The sequence below is a fragment of the Neoarthrinium moseri genome, assembly GCF_022829205.1.
Source record: "Neoarthrinium moseri strain CBS 164.80 chromosome Unknown scaffold72_Wmoseri_CBS_16480, whole genome shotgun sequence".
NCBI classification, from domain to species: domain Eukaryota; kingdom Fungi; phylum Ascomycota; class Sordariomycetes; order Amphisphaeriales; family Apiosporaceae; genus Neoarthrinium; species Neoarthrinium moseri.
In genome coordinates, this window is record NW_026055186.1 from 82,459 (window position 1) to 102,178 (window position 19,720).

General features: G+C 49.1%; 7 protein-coding genes across 7 annotated transcripts; 4 read left to right on the plus strand and 3 right to left on the minus strand.

Annotated features, from left to right (window-relative positions):
- Nucleotides 1–606: 606 nt before the first annotated feature.
- Nucleotides 607–2,358, plus strand: JN550_011700 (uncharacterized protein; the record flags this gene model as incomplete). Its single annotated transcript, XM_049310094.1, has 3 exons — nt 607–852; nt 918–1,807; nt 1,869–2,358. 3 exons carry the CDS (start codon nt 607–609, stop codon nt 2,356–2,358), a joined length of 1,626 nt encoding a protein of 541 aa, XP_049166326.1.
- A 779-nt stretch (nt 2,359–3,137) lies between these two features.
- On the plus strand, nt 3,138–4,271 carry JN550_011701 (uncharacterized protein; the record flags this gene model as incomplete). The annotated part of the gene is made up of 1 exon (XM_049310095.1): nt 3,138–4,271. The coding sequence occupies one exon, from the start codon at nt 3,138–3,140 to the stop codon at nt 4,269–4,271; it is 1,134 nt and encodes a 377-aa protein (XP_049166327.1).
- A 1,510-nt stretch (nt 4,272–5,781) lies between these two features.
- On the minus strand, nt 5,782–7,598 carry JN550_011702 (uncharacterized protein; the record flags this gene model as incomplete). Its single annotated transcript, XM_049310096.1, has 3 exons — nt 5,782–6,590; nt 6,647–7,249; nt 7,304–7,598. 3 exons carry the CDS (start codon nt 7,596–7,598, stop codon nt 5,782–5,784), a joined length of 1,707 nt encoding a protein of 568 aa, XP_049166328.1.
- A 1,105-nt stretch (nt 7,599–8,703) lies between these two features.
- JN550_011703 (uncharacterized protein) lies at nt 8,704–9,325 on the plus strand (the record flags this gene model as incomplete). The annotated part of the gene is made up of 2 exons (XM_049310097.1): nt 8,704–8,848; nt 9,027–9,325. 2 exons carry the CDS (start codon nt 8,704–8,706, stop codon nt 9,323–9,325), a joined length of 444 nt encoding a protein of 147 aa, XP_049166329.1.
- Nucleotides 9,326–12,602: 3,277 nt separating this feature from the next.
- On the plus strand, nt 12,603–13,794 carry JN550_011704 (uncharacterized protein; the record flags this gene model as incomplete). Its single annotated transcript, XM_049310098.1, has 2 exons — nt 12,603–13,051; nt 13,176–13,794. 2 exons carry the CDS (start codon nt 12,603–12,605, stop codon nt 13,792–13,794), a joined length of 1,068 nt encoding a protein of 355 aa, XP_049166330.1.
- Nucleotides 13,795–14,552: 758 nt separating this feature from the next.
- Nucleotides 14,553–14,878, minus strand: JN550_011705 (uncharacterized protein; the record flags this gene model as incomplete). Its single annotated transcript, XM_049310099.1, has 2 exons — nt 14,553–14,579; nt 14,672–14,878. 2 exons carry the CDS (start codon nt 14,876–14,878, stop codon nt 14,553–14,555), a joined length of 234 nt encoding a protein of 77 aa, XP_049166331.1.
- A 1,544-nt stretch (nt 14,879–16,422) lies between these two features.
- On the minus strand, nt 16,423–18,198 carry JN550_011706 (uncharacterized protein; the record flags this gene model as incomplete). The annotated part of the gene is made up of 1 exon (XM_049310100.1): nt 16,423–18,198. One exon carries the CDS (start codon nt 18,196–18,198, stop codon nt 16,423–16,425), a length of 1,776 nt encoding a protein of 591 aa, XP_049166332.1.
- Nucleotides 18,199–19,720: the final 1,522 nt, after the last annotated feature.

The following is a 19,720-nucleotide window of genomic DNA, read 5'->3' on the forward strand; positions in this document are numbered from 1 at the left end:
CGACATACGGAAAGGCAGCACTCCATTCGCCAGCTGGAGGTCCCAGGTCCGTAAGTCCTACATACCGATCCCGGCACGTAGGCAGCCTTGGCTGAGTGCTAAAGAACAACTCGATAAAATTTGCGACCTGCATCGAATAGTGTGTGTGCGCCGTTGCAACTTCCAAGGGGCCTGAAAGCCAATTAGGGCCCTCAGTAGCAGTGGGATGTGGGCACCCTGGTCAACGCCCAGCCAGCTGAATGGCTGGCACAACCCCCGGTCGACCCAGGAATCCGGTTCGCGCTACTGTGTCGATGGATGGTTTAGTTGGTGATTTGCTTTTCCCTACGGCTTTACAGCCATGCTCGAAGTCCGCAATCCTCCGGGCAAGACGATGAGCATGACCGTCCACGTAATGGCAGCGTTCGCTCGGATGTGTCAGTCCTATTCAAGGCAGCAATGTAACTGCTTGGGCTTCTTATTAACAACTACTGGTTAAATACAAACTTCGTGTGCTTATAAGAGCCTAATGCCCCTACCTAGCCTTTGGTTTAGGGTTTCAAAATATCCCGCCCCTCTGCCTGTGCCTACTTTTACCTTTGCTTCAAACGTCGAGCGTTGAATGAAATGGCACTCACGAGGTCCCTGCCACAGCTGGCACACATCATATCCGCTCATGCCAACTCCATCCACGATGACTACGAATCTTGCGGAATTCAACAGCCGTCTTTCGAATGTGGCACCAGCCACTACGCTGGACCATATACGAGTCAAGTGGAGAACAGCCGGGCAGAACTCCTGGAAGCCATTGACGAGCTGAGGTCCCTGATCGTCGGGCCCGCTGGACATGTGTTTTTCATGTCATTTATGGGAGTAGGTGTCATTCTTCTGGGTCTTCGCTGTCTGAAGATGTTATTAACGATGGAATACAATCACAGCCTGCTTGGACGGCGACACTCAATGTTTTATACAAGTTCCAGATCCCAAAGCATGTTCCATTGGGGGATTTCATATCATACAGGGACCTTGGTGCCAAGTGTGGACTTTCTGAGGTGAATGCTCGACGCTATGTGCGCTCCGCAATTTCTTTCCGTATCTTCTCTGAGCCCTGTCCCGGAAGGGTCCAGCATAATGCTGCCTCGGCAATACTCGCCACTACCACACTTCATGACTGGATCGGCACGGCGACGGAAGATCTTGCCCCATCAGCTTTGAAAGTATCAGAAAGCATGATAAAATTCCCTGGGGGGGTTGAGCCTGCTGAAAGCGCCTTCGCAATCGCCAATGGAAGCAAGGGCGACAAAGACCTCTTCACGATTGTCTCAGATCAACCAGAACGCGTGGAACGCTTCGCCAACGCCATGGCATGGTCCATGAAAGTCCCAGGCATGGAGCCTGCATACACGGTCAACCACCTTGGCTGGGGCAATGGGAGAAAAACAAAATCAAGGTGGTGTCCGAGAGTGATTGTCGATGTTGGAGGGGGCACAGGCACATTGTGCAAAGCAATTTTGCAAGCCTATGTAGGGATCGAGAAGGCTATCGTCGAGGATCTTCCCGACGTCATCGCCCAAGGAGTCGCACAGGCCTCGTCCGATTTCAAAGGGCGCCTGGAATTCCACGGATACAATTTCTTCACCGAGCAGTCGATAAAGAATGCCGACGTGTATATCTGGCGGTGCGTTCTGCATGACTGGCCTGATAGCTACGCAGCAAAAATTCTCAAAAACCAGATTCCAGCACTCAAACCGGGTGCCCGGCTGTTGCTCCTGGAACGTTGCCTCGAAGATCCGAAACCGTTTGGGCATGTCAGCGACCAATTTGCCATGTAAGCCATATACTCGAAAAGGATACATAGAACCATAAACTAACGAGCTTCATTTGCGAAGGTCTTGCGATATTCTCATGCATCTGTGTGCAAACGCCAAGGAGAGAAGCCGTGATGACTGGGTCGCTCTATTTGCGTTGGCCGACCAACGCTTCCGCATCAAATCCATCACCACACCACCTCATTCTGCGCTGTCTATCATTGAAGTGACCTGGGACGAGAAAGACGAAGCAGTCAGCCCGGTCTGTAGTTTTGGTGAAAGTTACCAACAGTGCCGCGGCGCTTCAAACCGTCATATGATATCTCCGCCTCCTGAAGTGCGTCGGCTCAAGAAGCTGAGTTCAACACCATACTCCTCAATTGAACCTGAGGTAAATAAATACCAAAAAGGAAAGCCGGGGCAGGATCCGAAGCAGGACCGCGAAGTTATATCAAGAAGCGTTGTAGATCGCGCAAGGTCGACAAGATCGAATCGACACGGAGTGCGGGAAGATGAGAGGTCAGGATTGAGATCAGACCAAGACCAACTTACGCCAAAATCGAACAGCTAATCCCACAGCCACATACACTCTCACTTCTATTGACTGGCGGAACTATGGAGTGCACAACTATTTTAATACCCCTATCACACTATGTAATACGAGGTCCATGAAATCGTGCGGGCATCAACTAATACCTTATACTCGTTGATAAAACAAAGTTAGCCTATATATGCTACTAGCCTCGGTTCACAGAACCCATTTCTTGACTCTTCAAATAATGGTAATCCACAACCGATTCGGATTTTCACTCTTGGTTTTCGAATAGATGAAAGTTGATCTCGCCAATGTAGCAGATGATATCACCAAAAAGATATGATCTTGAGCAGCTCCAATCTTAAGATGCTACAACATGTACTAAGCTTCTTGGCATCATCTCACCTTGAGAAATGCCACTTCAATGTTCGCTCTAGTCGAAACGGATATGGGTCAAGCCAAGCCGTTTGTCGGGTCCCACCAATCATCACCCCCCCCCCCCCCCCCCTGTGAGCTACATTTGGTGCTCAGGATGGAAGACCCCAGTCCTGCCCCATGCACCAGAGCTTGGCATTTGGGATTTGGCCTAGGTTGATTTGAAGGTGCGGCGACAACCCTCACTAAACAATTATACTTGGGACAGCCTTCAGTCTTGGCCCATCCAGGTAAAGTAGTATATATGGCATGGTCCACTGCTGGGACACGAATCAGTTTTGGCATTCCGCTGAGCTGCTGTTCGGCACTATTGTCATCTGTTGATGTTATCGGTCTATACTCAAGTCCATCAGTTTCGAACAATACATACTGATTGAAACATGAAGCCTACTCCAACCTTCGGCTTCGTTGCCACTCTCTCGACCGTCGCGCTGGCCCAAACTCTACAAGGTCGACAAAATGCCACTGTCTCCCAGTTCGGCACCTGCAAGTTTGACAGGACCACGGCTTTTCAGTTATTAAAAGCGTCCGAGAAACCAGTTGCGCAAATTAAGAGACGTGCATGCTCTGGGGGAAAACGCTCGAAGTCGTCCAGCGCGGTGTCTGCTGTTGCACCCACGTCTCAGTCGTTGTCTTCTTCTCATGACACAAGCATGTCGATAATTTCGAGCTCTGCTAGCTCCAGTACCGCTACAAGCGCTGTCTTCGTATCTATGACGGATGCAATCGTAACCACCGCTGCATCTAGCACACCTACGTCGGCATGGCAACCGCCTTCGTCTATAAGTGCAGCGTTGGAAGAGGTCTGGGAGCACGAAATGTCGACATATGGACGGCCGCTTGAATTTAAGAATTTTGGGTACGACCACTTGATGGATACACAAGCGAGAATCCAATATTGTGTGCGTTGGGACAGCACTCAGGTGGTCACCGCCGAACAACGTGATAAACTGGAGACCGCGCTTCAGCGACAGTACAACAAATGGGTTGAGGGTGCACTGGCTGGATTTGACGGATTCCCCTATAGTACTGCCAACATTAAGATCGTTGGCTGGGCTACCAACAACACAGCTCTGTTTGAGGGCAACGTAACAGCTGGAGTCACGCTCTACAGCACGACCACGGATGTCGACGGAATCCCTCAATGTGACCCAGCGTGTGGTAGGGCCATACATTATGTGGACGGCGACTACTCTGGCTGCACTGGTGGTAACGCCGCACGGTATGATGTTAGCCTTTGGTTGACGGACGGTATGGACGATTCTGGTTTCGGTGGCGACTGGGGCCAGCGCATTGGAACTAATTACATGCTGGAGAATCTCGAGAGTGAGAATATCGAGATTCTTCTCCATGAGATCGGACACACATTAGCCTTGGATGATTTCTACGACTGGACTCCCCCTGGTGTATCCAACTTTATTATGCGTGCTGGTTCTTCTGCCGAAGTCACCGAGTTTGATGTCTGGATGGTCAGAGATTGGTGGAGACATCTGAAGAGCCGCTACAATTTATGATTTATTGATTAGGGTCGCGGATTGTCTTTCCTACAGTTTTTGTGCTAGAAATCTTTAGAAATTTTCATATTTATGCACATGCTCTTTGAACGGGTATTTTGAAGTTGTTACCCATCAAATCTATTTAGATGCCTTTTCGGAAAATGCTTTCCTTCAGATATATATCAAAGCTCTTCGTATTCCATTGACCGTGGAATATTCATTAGTGTAAGGGGCCAGCAGACGAAGCCTGAATCCGGGACCCGAAATCAGATTTCTAGCCAGCTTACTATCGGATGAAGTTTTGCATGATTAGTTACCAAATTGCACCATCGTAGACCTCTTAGCATGAATACATACCTCATTCAGTTTGCAAGGAGACTGCTCGTTGTGAACATGTGTGCTCAACGATTTGACGATGAATCTTCATGGCACCTCAGTCAGTGGGAGTGTCTACAGTTTTCAAGGTACCGTACCTTCTGTGAGTATGTTGTAAGATACTCAATGTCCTCAAATTCCAGAATATAGACAGAGCGAAGCCTGTCGATGTTCTGGCACAGGATTTCGGTTGCTCTTTTCCCAGGAGATTCAACGCCCATTGAGTTCTCGTCCTCTGAAATGGCCGACTCCTTTAGCCACGCGACCAAAACCTTTCCAGCATCCATAAAGTCGGATGACTGAGCAAAGTTTTGTAGTGCAATGTCCTTAGGTAGTAGCTCAGCATGTCTCAGTGATAGATATAAGACATGGTCCCAGACCGCTCTAAAATGGACCAATGGCCCGAACGGCATCTGTTTGTGTTCTGATAGTCGAGAGGATACGTGTTTTGACCATTCAACTACTTCCCGTAGACGTTCTGGGGTGTACGCAAGACGACTTAAGTCGACACACTGGCATCCTCCAGGAGACTGATTATGCTTGTAGACGAAAAAGGGGCCATGCCGAGCCCGTTGCATATTATCGAGACTTGAACTTACAACATTGGTATTCAGGAGCAACGCTGCAGCGCATGTTGTTCCGAAGTTTTGAGAATATAAGCAGAACCAATGATCTCTGTGCTCTTCAGTATCAGCTATCATGACCTTCGAAGGATTCAAAGATACGTTCTCCATATGAAAAGGAGAGCGCGCCGTGATGTCAGCAGTAGCTTGGCGATCAGCAGTCTAACTTGATTCACACTAAGGCAGTAGGGATACTGCCAATCACTCCCAGTCGGAAAAGACAGGAACATGGTGTGTTCTGTTGACTGCTCCGCATGATAAATACATTCAAGGTCTTTGTCTTGAGAACAAAGCGCAAACGTATTGAATTATGTACGAATTAGTGTTAGATCAGTGACGGCAAATAAAATTCTATGTCATCGATGCTTTGTTCGTAAAATGAACCAAGTGGAAACAAATCTGAAGCGACTCGCCTTATATTCCTCTGGCTTCTTTCGAATACATAGATAACACTACAATGTGTCTACATGTTCATAAACTCGTCACTCGCGCAATAAATCCAGAAAAGACAGTAGGAGGGTGTCAGCTGGCTAAACACCTGAGTCATCCTGCTCAATCGAACTCGTGCCCTCATAGGTCTCCCATGCATTGCAGTTATCCGACAAACTATCATAATCAATAAGAGCATTGATCTCGTCTTGCCTTTCTACGAATTGCAGTGCAAAACCCTCACTTGTGTGCCAGCCAATGTGACAGTGCATCAACCAAGCTCCAGGATTGTCAGTCTGGAATGCAATTGCGAGGTATCCACTAGCGGGAAGCATGGCTGTATCTCTTCGTGGTGGGTTGTCCAGGTTCAGAGTGACGTCGCTGCTATAGGTTCCTGACCCTTGAGCTATGATGAGGAAGTCATGACCGTGTAGGTGAATAGGGTGCGGTACTGCGAAAGTGGTTTGAATGACGATGTATACCCACTCGTTGGCATCTGGGAGCTCAATCACAGCATCCGATGTATCGAAACTCGTAACGTTGTCGTATATCTGGAGGAGTGTAGGATCTGACCACTCTACCAACATGGTTGTTGAATTGAGGTACCATTTGAAAAAATTATTATCGTTGAAACCAACGGTTGCACTTTCGACTCCTTCGCTTGATGCTGAGGTTACAGTCTGAGAAATATATGGAACTAGGTTTGAGACGTCCATATCTTCGCAATCTTCTGAGTAACCGTCCGGCCTTGATGTAGTGGGTGTTGTAGTAGAATCCCCGTAGTACACAATTCCCTTTATATTGTCCTGGCTGTCGTTTTCGCTGCATGCCGACTGGGGAATAGCTCGCATCCAAAAGCTGTCGGCAACGGATGCTTGATTTGCGGTAACAATTACGTCGTATCGTTGGCCTAGAGATAGTATAATTAGCCAAGACCTCGACTTAAGCCAAGGCGCTGCAACCTACCCATTGCAATACTTAGGATGTCAGTTGTAAAGGGGGTGATTGGCACCAGATCCATGGCAATAACGGTAAGAGTGTGGTTGTCGATCATGAATTTGAAATGTGAATCGATCGCCGCATTTACGATCCTGATTCTGTATGATGTCTCCTCGGTAACAGACACGGTAAAGCGCGATCCAGTCTGGCTCGCATCCTCATCATCGCCGTAAACATTGGTGCCGTTGATGAGACCGTTGTCTAAAGTTGGGGGTCCGCTGGTCTCTGCAGTCGTATATAGCTGATCGACTGTCGAATGGTCCCAATCGTTTAGGAAGAGGATTCCTAGATCTTCATCGTAATTAGAAGTAGCAGGGCCATTAATAACAATGCCCCCAAATACTCCCTCCCAGGCCTGCAATGCCCAGTGAGAGTGATACCACGTCGAGCCATACTGAAGAGCCCGCCATGTATACGTAATCGTTGAGCCGGGCGCAGTAGGACACTGTGTAATTGAAGACACACCATCGTTTTGATTGGTATAGTTCTGGCGAATCCCGTGGAAATGAATACTTGTGCCGTTGTTTGAAGAGGTAATAGAGTTTGTCACATGAACAACCACTGTATCCCCTTTGCATTGCTATTAGACCACAGAAGAAGATTAGTGCACACTTGGTTACTTACCCCAGTCTGCAAAGATTGTGGGGCCTGGTATGCTGCCGTTTATGGCTTGAACATAGCGCTCTACACCATCTGGAGAGGCAGTAGTCTCCGTGAGCTCAAACCAGTATTCACGGGTGACCCCAGTATCTGGCGCTGTAGTAGTGTAGTCGGTGTCTATAGAATAGTCGCACCATTCTGATCGTGTATCTGCAGTATTTCCTGAACAGCTGGCGCGAGGAAATAGATGCGGGCTTGGCAGAGATGGAAAGCCAACTGAAAGCCCAAAGAGCGACGCTCTAAGGAATAAAGTAAGCATGTTTTGTGGCGAGGTGAAGTATTTTCTAATCAAAAGGGGTTGGGTATATACCTTGGTCGACAAGGACGGAGCTGGAAGTCTTAGAAGGGATATTTAGAATATGTATTCAAAGATGTCTCTCAACTGGCGACCCCCAAGCTGGCGACGGGGATTCCCTCGGAGTGATCTAACTGACCGAGCTCGATGAGCCCAAAGTCACAAGGGGTTTCGCGTCAGGTGCATCACGCGCCACGGCAGTGCGTACCTCGCGCAGATGGGTCGACTGACAAACTGACGAGGTGACGAAGGCCTCAACCGCGATAGGTACGAGTATCAAAACTACGCGCCAGGGTCGAGTACGGGTCCGTAAGTCGGAGCTCAGTGTTCGAACTCGAGCATATCGTTGCCTGTACTGGCGCGCATGTGTGAGGACCAATAGCTGACCGGGGAAGTCATGCCGCCAGCCGCAATCCGTGCTACGTGCGCAGTTACGTAAGGTATGGGCAATGGTAGCACGCAGAATCCCCTTTGGGACAGATATTTGCAACAGTATAGCCGTAGATGACCCACAACGCCACGTCTGGAGACAAAGGGCTAACTAGCACAGGGGCGCTTCGTTTAACCGCATGAGCTTGGCACATGGTGACGTATGTACCTAAGTACCAGGCTGGTTCATGCTAGCGCCACGGCGACACAGAACCAGGGGTGCCACGCGCGTCTCCCCACAACCCCCCCCCCCTCACCTTGTTTTTCTATCTGGACAGGCATCTTGAAAAGGATTGTACTCCGGGTGTGGGGGCTGTGTCTATTTGGGCTTCCAGGGCCAATCCGTCGATTGCTCATGGCGCGGCCCGCTTCCCAGCTCTGACTACGCGTCACGGATGGGCCAAGCTGAGCCCCATCATGCTCGCTCGGCAATGATGAATTCAATTCGTATGCGTAAGCTGGTTAGGAACCGTGTTAATGTGCCTTGGTGTAGGATGATAATATGAATAGGCCGATTCCATTTTCTAATGCAACGCGGACATTCTACCACAATCAAAGTCATAGTCGCCTGACTACAGCTGTCTTGTCATCGATAGAATTCAACGTCTCATTCTTGATCCTCTCAAGTTTCCCGCCCAAAATGCTCTACAAAATTATACGAGTCTTGCCGTTTATTGCGGCCGCATCGCTGGCCTCGCCCCTAGAGCCTCGAGCAAACACGGACTTCACACTATTCGCTTACGGTCCCGACAGCATTGGCGGTTTCCCTGTCATTTCCATAGGCAGTGAGTTAAACTAAAAGCGGATGTCATTAGGTCACTAACTATTTGAACTTGAGACATGGCCTATGTGTCTTCTAGACTTCCATCTGCGATAAATTCCACTGCGCAAAATGTCACGTGTGCGTCTTTATCTTCCTAAGCCTATGATATTGCAGCACTTGATAGCTAACAAAAGTGGCAGTCGATGCTATGAGCACCAGAGGCAACTTCACAGCAACCATGACTGACAGCAGCCAGAGTTTGTTGTACATCCCATCAACCTCCGGCCAAGTGGGTTTCACAAATACGACGGGGGACTCTTCTCTGATAACCACTGGGTTTGGGTTCTACGGTCATGTTGTTTTTGTACAGATTGGCAGTACAATGGAGACTTCGTGGTACGCCATTCCAACAAGTGACAGCGACATATGGGTACTCACTTGGGATGATGATGGGGACGGCGCGATCCCCATTGCTCTTCGAAACATTGCTCCTTCTTAGTAATCGCCACGCAGCGGCCAGCATGGCTCACGGCGATCTTTGACTTTGCAATCTTGTCATCATGCACAGTAACTGTGTGCCGCAGAGTATATGGACATTGAGAATAACATGGGTTATGACTTCTCTCATCCAGGTGACTTGACAAGATATTTCAGTACTTACTCCATGTGCTATCTTCACGTATTTCGAGCACAAGAGGGGCATCATTTCATATTGCTTGTTTGCTCAAATGATTGTATAGGTAGAGATTTGATTGTTACCATTAATGCTGAAGCGCGAAATGATGAGCGTATGTTCAAAACATGCAACGCAAGAATACTACTCACGTGGACCGGTTTCAGCTTCCCTAGCGCAAAGTATAGCACAAGCCATATTATGTGTAATCTTCTCTATGTACTCTCAATACAATGCTTCTGGTTACGTATGCTTTCTTTATGGGCTAAAGCTACTTCCCGATATGAGATCTTCAGCAGGGATGGCCACGTACTCGATCCGCATTCCCTCAGTACGTAGCTTCTTGGAGTTTAGTTGAGGATAGCTTAGTGGACTGGTAGATCAGACGCACATACCCCGAGCAGGGCATGCAACTGTTTAGCTTACGACCGATTGAAGACTCTGGAGCGGAAGGCGGGTGACGTAGTATATTTGGCTATGCATAAATTGCCTGAAACATCTTAGAAAAGGTGGTATCAGAGTGCATCATACGCAGAACCACGGCCCAGCTATACGCTCCGATGTTATAGCCTTAAAGCTATTCCTGACGGGAAATAGCAGCCTGGAACTACGCGTCTCGTCGATAAGTACCGCTAAACGGGAACCGGATGCCACTTCAAGATGGGGGTGGCTCGGAACTGGTCACAGCCAGACACTGAGATATGTGGCCTAACTTTCAACCCAATGCTCAGCTGTCAGTTTGGGAAAGAAATATATTATGTAGGATGATCTCTTGTCAAGCTTGATCCTGCATCCTGACAATCCTGGCAAGCCTTTCTAGCATCGTGCTCCCTATCAGTTCCCATTTGGCATAACTTAATCTGGGCCAAGTTTGACTTGATTTTGTAAATGGTGGGAACCAGATCGATTCCGATAGGCGTACGCTACTTTGAAAATGTACATAGTAGTGAGTGGGTCGTCCCGAAGGTTGACGCGTCCGGTCCACCATGACCTAGATCTTACGCTTAGACCCCACGTAGCCGAGTGGACTAGGAAGCACTTAGTACCTACATATACGGCACGCACCTAACTATGTAGTTACCTCAACTAATATTATGGCAAAATTTTCATTCGGCGATCGGCAAGAGACTATCTTGGCGGAGGGTTGGACCAGATCAAAATACACATATACTGGCTGACGTCTTCCTGCCATTGCCTACTAATGCGTTGTTCTCTGGCCAGTCTGACTATAGCGCTAATCGTGGCCTTTGAATGGTGTGTTTTTTTATCCATACTGAATTCAGATAATAACTATTTTGTCCCATTACGAATATTTGACTCTTTACGTTTTTCGGAGCGCGGGCGACTTAGCTGGGTAACTCTTATGGCGCATTCATGCATTTGAGAGTTGGAATGAGAGGTGGGGAACATGGGGGAGAGAGTCGAGATACGGGAGTGCGGAGGTTCGTGGGGCTCTATTAAGTTATACAGCGTTGGTGAGACGATTTTAATGCTAAGTGCAAGGCTACTTACAAGTGATGTCAGCGCAGCTGGCCGAAGCCACAACAATAGTGTCCAACTCTTTACATAAGAAGTCATATATGGTATATCAAGGAGTATCAGGGCCTTACAGTGAGATTGGGTATGAGTTTACGTATCCGCTATATACATTACTATTACCATCTACTTTCTCTGCCTACGTGGCTGCATGTTAACACACATGTAAAAAAAACCGTGCCGATGGAGGATGGAGAATGGCTCGGCAAATAAAGCAATAAGAAACTGGCTATAAGAACCAAGACCCATTTGACATTATATCAAAAGGTGTGCGCTTTCAAATGGTCGAGTTTCATAGTGATCAGAGTTGAATGGATCCACGATTACATTTTCGCCACGGCGGATTACTCGCTCAAAAAGTCATTACATCAAGTGGCAATGTCCTCCTAATTCGGAACGACTTGGCCAACTGCTCTTATACTTCCGAATATTATGGTCCGTACAGCGTTGTTGGAGGGCCGTCCCAGGCCAAGTCATGCTATCCGTGCAGTCTTCGAATTGACGCACTGAATCAATTGAACCCATTGGATACAAGCTCTGCACACTACTAGGGGGACTCATAGGGCACCGCGACGAGCGCTTTTTATGAGCAGTCTTTATCCTACATAGCCTGAGCCTCCAGGAGAGAGAAGTATGCCATATGTCTCGAACTCTGTAGAGAGATTGGCGCACGAAATAGGAGTGCCCTTCATCAGCTGCTGTTAATAGCTTGGCTTCATCCACTTTTTCCTCATTCCTGGCCGTATGTGCTGTAATTGCCTAAAATCAATACTGTACAACCCTTCGAAACTGTAAATACCAACTTCAACGAACTCGGTAAGGAGTATGGATTGCGGCGATTTCTCTTCTCGAAATGATTTTGCGTCAGAAGCCACCGCGTTGCGCCCGGAACGCGGTGTTGGTCATTCCACCCATTTCCAAGAAGAGTGTTTGGTCGATTTTACATGTGGTCAAGTGCGCCCTCAAGGTTCGTACACTAAATTCATCGGAGGAAGAATCCTGACCCCCACGCAAATGCCGAACTGCGGCTCTCTTCAATGCGATCATTTGGCAGCACAGAGTCGTGTAACGTTGTTGAGACCCACCAGTCGGGACCTTCTAATCGGATCCCGATGCGCAATGACTGAATGAGCTAGAACCTACAAGGAAATAGTTCGACGTCGGTCTCCACAAGCACGGGAGCACTCTAGCTCGGCATCCTTATCATCCCCCCAAAAGACCCGATGACCCCCAAGTGTCGAAGCTCGCCGGGCTGGCATCGGAAACGGAATGCTGTGGATCGTGGTTGCCGGTGCTGAACTTAAAACTGGGCGGTACAAAGCTTACCGCAACGTCATATCGTGGAGATTCGTAGTACTGGATCTCTTCCCTGAATTGCGGAAGTCAAGAAACAACCCTCCGCCTCCCCTCGTCCTAGACTACGACAGAAACCGGTTTCTCCTTCGAGTTATGCCTGTTGTTTAACACGACTATTATCATTGAGCCCTCAACTGCTTGTAGTACCGATAGTCCCTATCTCGATTTCTTTCACACCTAACACCCGGGCCGTACTATATCGCACAGCACAATGGCTCCTGTGAAGCAGCGCACCGAACCACCATATCCACTTCATCCCTCCGTCATTGATAGGATAAACCCAGAGTATGCTGCTTTCTATAACGAGCACCTCCAAGACAAGCAGCAAGTCCACCTCCAACCAGTCGAAGCGTCCCGCGCGGGCGGTGGTAAAATTGTACTTGGGGCCGGCAAGCCTGAGGCCAATGTTTCCGTCAAAGACCATCTTGTCCTGCAGGATCCGAGGTTGTGTCGCAACCCTGGGCTGATGACAGGCCAAGATTTTCCTCGCATTCCAATCCGTATCTTCACTCCCATGAGTCAGGCGCCCGCAGCTGGCTGGCCACTTTGCTTCTGGTTCCATGGTGGTGGATGGGTACTGGGGAATATTGATACGGAAAATGTTATTACCTCACGGCTTTCTCACGCGGGAAAGTGCGTTGTAATAACAGTGGACTATAGGTAAGCTTGCATAGACCACTGGAGTTGTTCCTCGCGCACTCGCAAGTTCCTACAGCAGATGTCCTATTTACAGATTTCAGCGGCTCTATCGGATTTCATCTTTGCTAATCACTTATGAAATCAGGCTTGCTCCTGAACACCGTTTTCCGACAGCGCTGGAAGACTGTTGGCAAGTATTCCTATGGGCAACCAATGATTCAAATCGAGACCCCGTTCTTCGGGGCATCAACAAGAAATGCGTTGCTGTTGGCGGCTCTTCCGCAGGTGGGAATATTGCTGCCGCAATTTGTCAACGCCAAGCTGGGTTTAGCACGTGGATGCCGCGTCTTCAATTCCTCAGCGTCCCAGTTCTTGATAACACGGCCACTGCCGAGAACAATGTCTCCTGGAGAGAAAATGAGTTTACTCCAGCCCTTCCTGCAGCTAAAATGATGTGGTATCGAGAGCATTATTTACCCGATCCGGCACAGTGGTGCCACCCAGAGGCAAGCCCGCTGCTGTGGAAAGGCAATTGGGGCAAATTACCTCCAGCAGTTATACTCGTTGGGGAGCTAGATGTGCTGCGAAGCGAAGGCCAGGATTTTGCGAAGAAAATGAATGCCGCTGGCGCTAAGGCCAATGTGCACGTCTTTAAAGGGCAGCCTCATCCATTCATTGCAATGGATGGTGCCCTCTCGGACGGCAGAAGAGCTATAGAGATTTTCGCTGATGCATTATCAAACATACTGTATCAGCCTGAATAGGCCTTTGTGAACCAGTCGGATGATGTAAATGCATCTCTGTTTGCAAGTAGCGTTGACTTTTCCATATAGAGGGTTCCTTCTTCTATTTTATAATACGTAAAAGAACCAATCAAAAGCCTCAAGAATCGCGAACAAGAGTTTAGACCTCATAAGGCCGTAGAATATCCAAGTGAGTCAAACTGTGTCCATGGAACTTGGAGTCCTTGAACTCGAGATATCTGCCACGATAATCATGAGCTGGGCGATAAGGTCTTCAGGGGCGTTCGGGTTAACAAAAAGTCGATATGGTGCAAGACCTTGTAGAAGAAATAAAGCGTTGGTGGTGATATAGTGAGGTATTGACAGGTTCATAGCGTGATTTACGGAATACTTTGACATCTTAATCCATGGTACTAGAGCTGGTAAATAGATGATATCCCTTTTGTCGCACAAAGTGGCGATGACTTTTGACGGCTCTATCCTTCAAACAACCTGATTATCTATTGGCAACAAGGGAACTCAGTGTTATGCGAGTCAAGCAAGTACGAATGGTGATTGGACAATTCCTGATTGTAGAGATAGCTATTCCATAGGAGGGACTAGGCCTTGGTCAACATCTTGTGGCCTCGGCTAATCTATCACGTTGCTACCACCCTGCTTGGTGCTATTGACAGCCCTGCGATCCATGTTTTACTCAGGTTGCCCGTGGTGCTGAATAACTGTGGATACTACTCTAGAGTCGGTCCTATCCTAGTCGTCTCCGTCGTTTGTTGCAGCGATTACTGCAATTTCGTGGTGCTGCCGTCCTGCGCGTTACAAACATAGTCAGCTTTTGCTTCGCCTTATTCCAGTATACCTGTCGCAAGACTGGTGATGAATTGGGCGCAAAAGTACTTACATCCCGCACGAAGAACGATCTGCCAGCTTGGTCACTGCATGAAATACCATCCGAGACCTCGACGCAGCTCAGGTCGCCGTTATCCACCTGCTTTTGAACCTTGGCGGGAAGTCCGCTGGTCACAGCATCACCGATATCGGGTCTCGGCAAAGCAGATACAAGGAAGCTGCCAGCAAGCAGGAGCAGAGCCGAATAGTTGAAGTGCATTTTGGCGGGAGGTGTGAAAAGTTAGATAGGTGGTAAAATATATATATATATATAAACGGACCGGCCGAACGAAGGGTGAAAGCTCTGCTGTTGTCGAGGGTGGGAGCGGGCTGATGATACACAATATGATCTACTGATGGACGGGCAATCACTCCATCTTATATATGCTTTCCGCGCGCGCATCCAAATCCCAGCTCCAGTCCCCGGATTGCTGCATACTCATGCCGCATGTCGTCCAAGAAAACCCCGGCAGAACAAGCCGTACGCGAGGGCTCTTCCCTTCTGTGCAGGGTCGAGGGCGATGAAGCAACATCTCGAAACACTGCAACCTCCTGGGTACGACTTGTCTCTTTGCGGCGAGTCAGTGGCATCCCCTGTATCAGACCATGGAGATTAAGGTTTGTGGGGACGCCTGGCCATTCGCGGGCTTGGCATGCATCACAGTTTCCCGTCCTACGAGCCTGGAAACCGCCCCAAGTGCCAAAGGAGGGCTTGGCGTGCCAGTTGGATGTGACCCCAACCCTGGCGCCGAAACCCTGCCTTGACGGCTATTGAAACCACGTTGACAAAACGAAATATGGCACCGTTTGCGGTCATGTAACATGGCATACGGAGTACGTAAAAAGAAAATAGACTTTTGACAGCAGTCCAGAGAAACCTGGGGGTGCACCAGGATGATCATAGGTTTTGTGCGGCTCAAATAACGGAAATGGGCCCCTGGCTGACAAAAGTGCATAAGAGTTCTAAAACCAATTTTATCGTTTGGGGAGAATCTGCTATACCTTCTGATACGTATCACCTTCCGACCCAGATTGGAGGTTTCTTCCGCTATATCGGAGTTTTCTCCAGTTCTGAGGCATCTTGGCTAGGCCGCGCCAGAGTCATGAGAATTCCCAATGCGTTAATGCCGCGGATTGGGAGAAGTGGCTCGTTTGGTGAAGTTCCGCCGGTGAGACAAGCTGTGAGAGGTGGCCCGTGCATACGTGAATACAGCAGTCACAGCAACTTGGGAGAGAAGCCGTCTTCTTTTCCTCAGCCTTGAACTGTTGGAGTGTTTGCAGCTTCTGGAGCCAGTCGCCGATACATCCGTGCTGCTCTGAGACTTACAACACGATTGAATTCAAGTCTTGCTATCAGCAGTACGAAACGAAAATACCATATTTGCCTTAGACTTGGAAATTCACACCACTAAACAAAACATATATCTGGAGACTTGGTGGGCAGCAGCTTTATCCTACCCAAATAGGCGCCTGTGGCGTTGGATTCAGCTAGTTGGGTGCTTACGCAAAGTCGGCGCTCGATGATGCATCTATCCTAAACTCAGATGCATCGCTGCAGTCACGGTTTTATCAGAGCACACCCTGTTCAATTGCCATGGTGGATAGTATCCAACTGTGAAGGTATGTCTTCGGAAACCAAAGCAGAAAGCAGCGAGGCAATTTTCATGTGACGATCGAGTGGTAGTTCAAATTGACAGGTATAGCCTTCATATACGATTCTATTGTGATTAAAACTGACTACACACACTACGCAGCGTATGGAGCTTAATATTCTTTAGCAAGCTTGCTACGAGCTCTGAGTTTGTATCCAAACTTGAACATAACAAACGGAATCAGACTCAGTAGAGTGCCGAGCAGGGCCAAAAGCAGACCAGCGTATTGACTCCCGAGATTGTGGAAAAATGCACTGGCAAAGAGAGGTGATACCGCCCCCAACGTGTTCCGCATCAGACCCTGTCCAGCAATCGCAGACGAGGCACTGTCTCCGTAACAGTCTGCTGTGTAGCTGTACGTACTCTCGAAAACGAAGTAGATGCCGAATGCGATAGGTGCGAGACCGATGACAGGGCCAACCCATGACAAGAAAGCATACTGGGTGAAAGAGTAGATGAAGAGTCCGATGGGGAGGAAGACAGCGCCACACATGGCGCCATACAAACGGTGCTCTGGAAGGACCTTGACGTTAGGATCCTCCTGGAGCTTGTTATACTTCCACATCTGCAAATGATGTGCCATCCATCCCAACGTAGTCCCGACAGCGAGTGATATGTAAGGCAAGCCACTCACACCCTCAGACCAACCGCGTTTCTCGTTGAAAGTAATCGGGATGACCGACAGAAACAAAAAGACAACGAACCAGCAGAACGCAATCCACAGACCGAATGCGAACACGACGGGCTCGGTGGCCAGCATTCGAACAGCCTTGACGGAGGAAGCTTTCAGCATAGACTTGATGTCAGGAGTGTAGATGTCATCTTCCGCAACATAGCGATCGTCGCCAGTCGCCTTGCGAAGTGCCTTGGCCCGCTTGTGGAGACGGGCGCCACCACGGGTTTCGGGAAAGAAGAAGACGATGAGGATCAAGAGGGGAACATTTGCAATGCCCTGAATACCCTCAATCCACCTCCAGCCGAGAGACTGATCAATAAAACCAGCGTAGATTGGGGCGGCAACAGTGCCAAAAATAGCGACGAAGCTGAACATGGCCATAGGAAGGCCACGCTTGTGCGGCTCATACATGTCATCGAACGTACCGCCTACAAGGATGGTACCGACACACCCAAAAAGTCCAAGGAGTAATCGGAGACCGATAATGGTACCGATGTTCTGCGCAAGGGCCAGTCCAATGAATAGAACCGTGAAGCAGAAAAATGCACCAGCGTAGACAATTTTCCTTCCCACAAGCTCGCAGAACGGGGCCAGGATCATGGGCGCGATAGCACAGGCAATGTTGAAAGTGAACAAGCCAAGTTGTCCTTCCTCGTTGGACGCGCCCAGATCTGCAACCATGCTGTCGATACCGGAGCTGTACGCTGTTGTAGCCAGACCGATGAATAGTGTCATCAGGTTGAGTATCGTCGTGATGCTTCTCTTGTACCACGGGTTCCAGTTGAAAGGGTTTTCCTTATCGTCCGTGGCGAAGGCAAGGACAATGTACTCTTTGTCATTGTGCTTGACCATTTCTGTGAGTGTGAGTGGTATATCGATGTCCACATGTTTGATAGGACCACAATCTGCATCGATGTCTTCGTTTTCAGGGTCGACATATTTCCCTCCGACGATCCTACCAATCATTGGTTCCCCCTTCTCATTCCGTATAATCTCAGAGTTCTCTTCAGGAGTATAGTCTTCCTCGCTCGTCTTGCTGTTCGCCCTTGAAAGAATTGCAGGCGTTGTCGGAGCAGTAGAGACTGCCCGAGGCGTGACAGGCCTGCTGTTGGGCCTGCTGCGGGCACCCGCATAGGTGGAATTAGCCCTGGAAGCTGCGAGTGACCCAGGCCTCGACGGAGGCGCAGAAAATGAGGGAAGATAATAAGACATGATGGCAGAGTCGGGATAGGAGCTATGGCTGCCACGGGAGCTATGCAGCTAGGTTTGCTCTAAGAGGGAGGGAGGAAGGAGCATTAAGAAGAGAGACACCTGCCATTTTGTTTCCTTGACGACACGATCGCTCGGCGCCGTCGGCGTATTTCCTCAGGTCAAGGTGGAACGATATCGCTTGGTCCACCATATCACCGTGAAGCCGCCGACCGGCGACCGCGAAACTCGACTAAACATTGAGATGTGGCCCAGCGCCCTGTTCACGGGCCTGACGTCACGTTGGCCGTTGGAAATTTCTCCGGGGGGGTTGTTCTGTATCCAGAACTGAGGGAACCGGACCCCCTCAATCATACACATCATATGTCCCCAGAGGCAAATACACGAATGCAAATTTGAAGGCCATGTTGAGGCTCTCAAGGATCTACAGGGATGCTGTGCGGAACGGGTCTAAACTGCCGTGTGTCTCCACTCTCGGACCGCTGAGTGAGGCCGGGCGAATCGTGTAGGGCTAGCAGTATGACGTCGGGTGTGGGTACGATAAATCACCACAGCGCCGTGCTAGTTCGACCGAGATTTTCTCTTCTCTACGACTCTACGAGCAAGTGCAGGCGTTATCGCACAGTCTTTGCCATCGTCGGGCAACTAGTCCAGCCCAGAACGTCGCTAGAAGCCCGTGTCAACTCTCCGCCCCAAGCTGCCAAGGCTCGGCACCTCGATGCGGTGCAGATTTAGTGAAGGGACAGTGGTAGGCTGGCATCAGGGTTTTCTATTCTTACTCTGCCAATCAGCCGAAACACGTGTCATGAGCCAAGCGGCCGCTTCATTTTCCCTTGTCAATCAGGACCAGGCAGATGGTAGATCGACTGTCCCTTGCTGAAGAACGATTCGGCCCGCGCAAGGTCAGGTATGGAACTCTTTATAACTACACCCCTGTGACGTATGGGAAAACTCGATTATCTGTAAACGGCACATGTTATCTATTCCCTTGCAGGCCGCTATAGTGACAATTAGTCCTTTCAGTTTCACCTCTCACTACCCCTCGTTTCTCAACCACAATTGCCTGTCATCTCCATGTTGGCCTTCAGAAAATACATGAAGTAGATGGCAACACCATTCTACCAGATACCTCAGTGAACAAAGGGGCAGGTAAGGCAAAGCATTTGCTCCACCGATGGCGGGTGTCAAATCATATTCCCCAAGAGGCATGAGAGTAGACCTGGCTATTGAGCGGTTGTCATTAGGATAATAGGGGTGAAAGCAGGATCGATAAAGGGAACATACAGACGAGTATCAGCTTTGTTTACAAACAATCATTCAGACCTTGGAATCGCGCATGCATCTGTGTTAACCGTCGAGTAGGCCGGTGGTCTTCAATGTATTCCTATGAGTGGCGTTCTATACGGAACGGATACACGAGGGGTTGATATCCTCATGCAGGCCAGTTTACTCTCACAAGGAAGTCGTTACAGGTGATTTGCTTCATAGGTCGAAATAGTTTCGACTCAAATTCTGTATGAAAAGT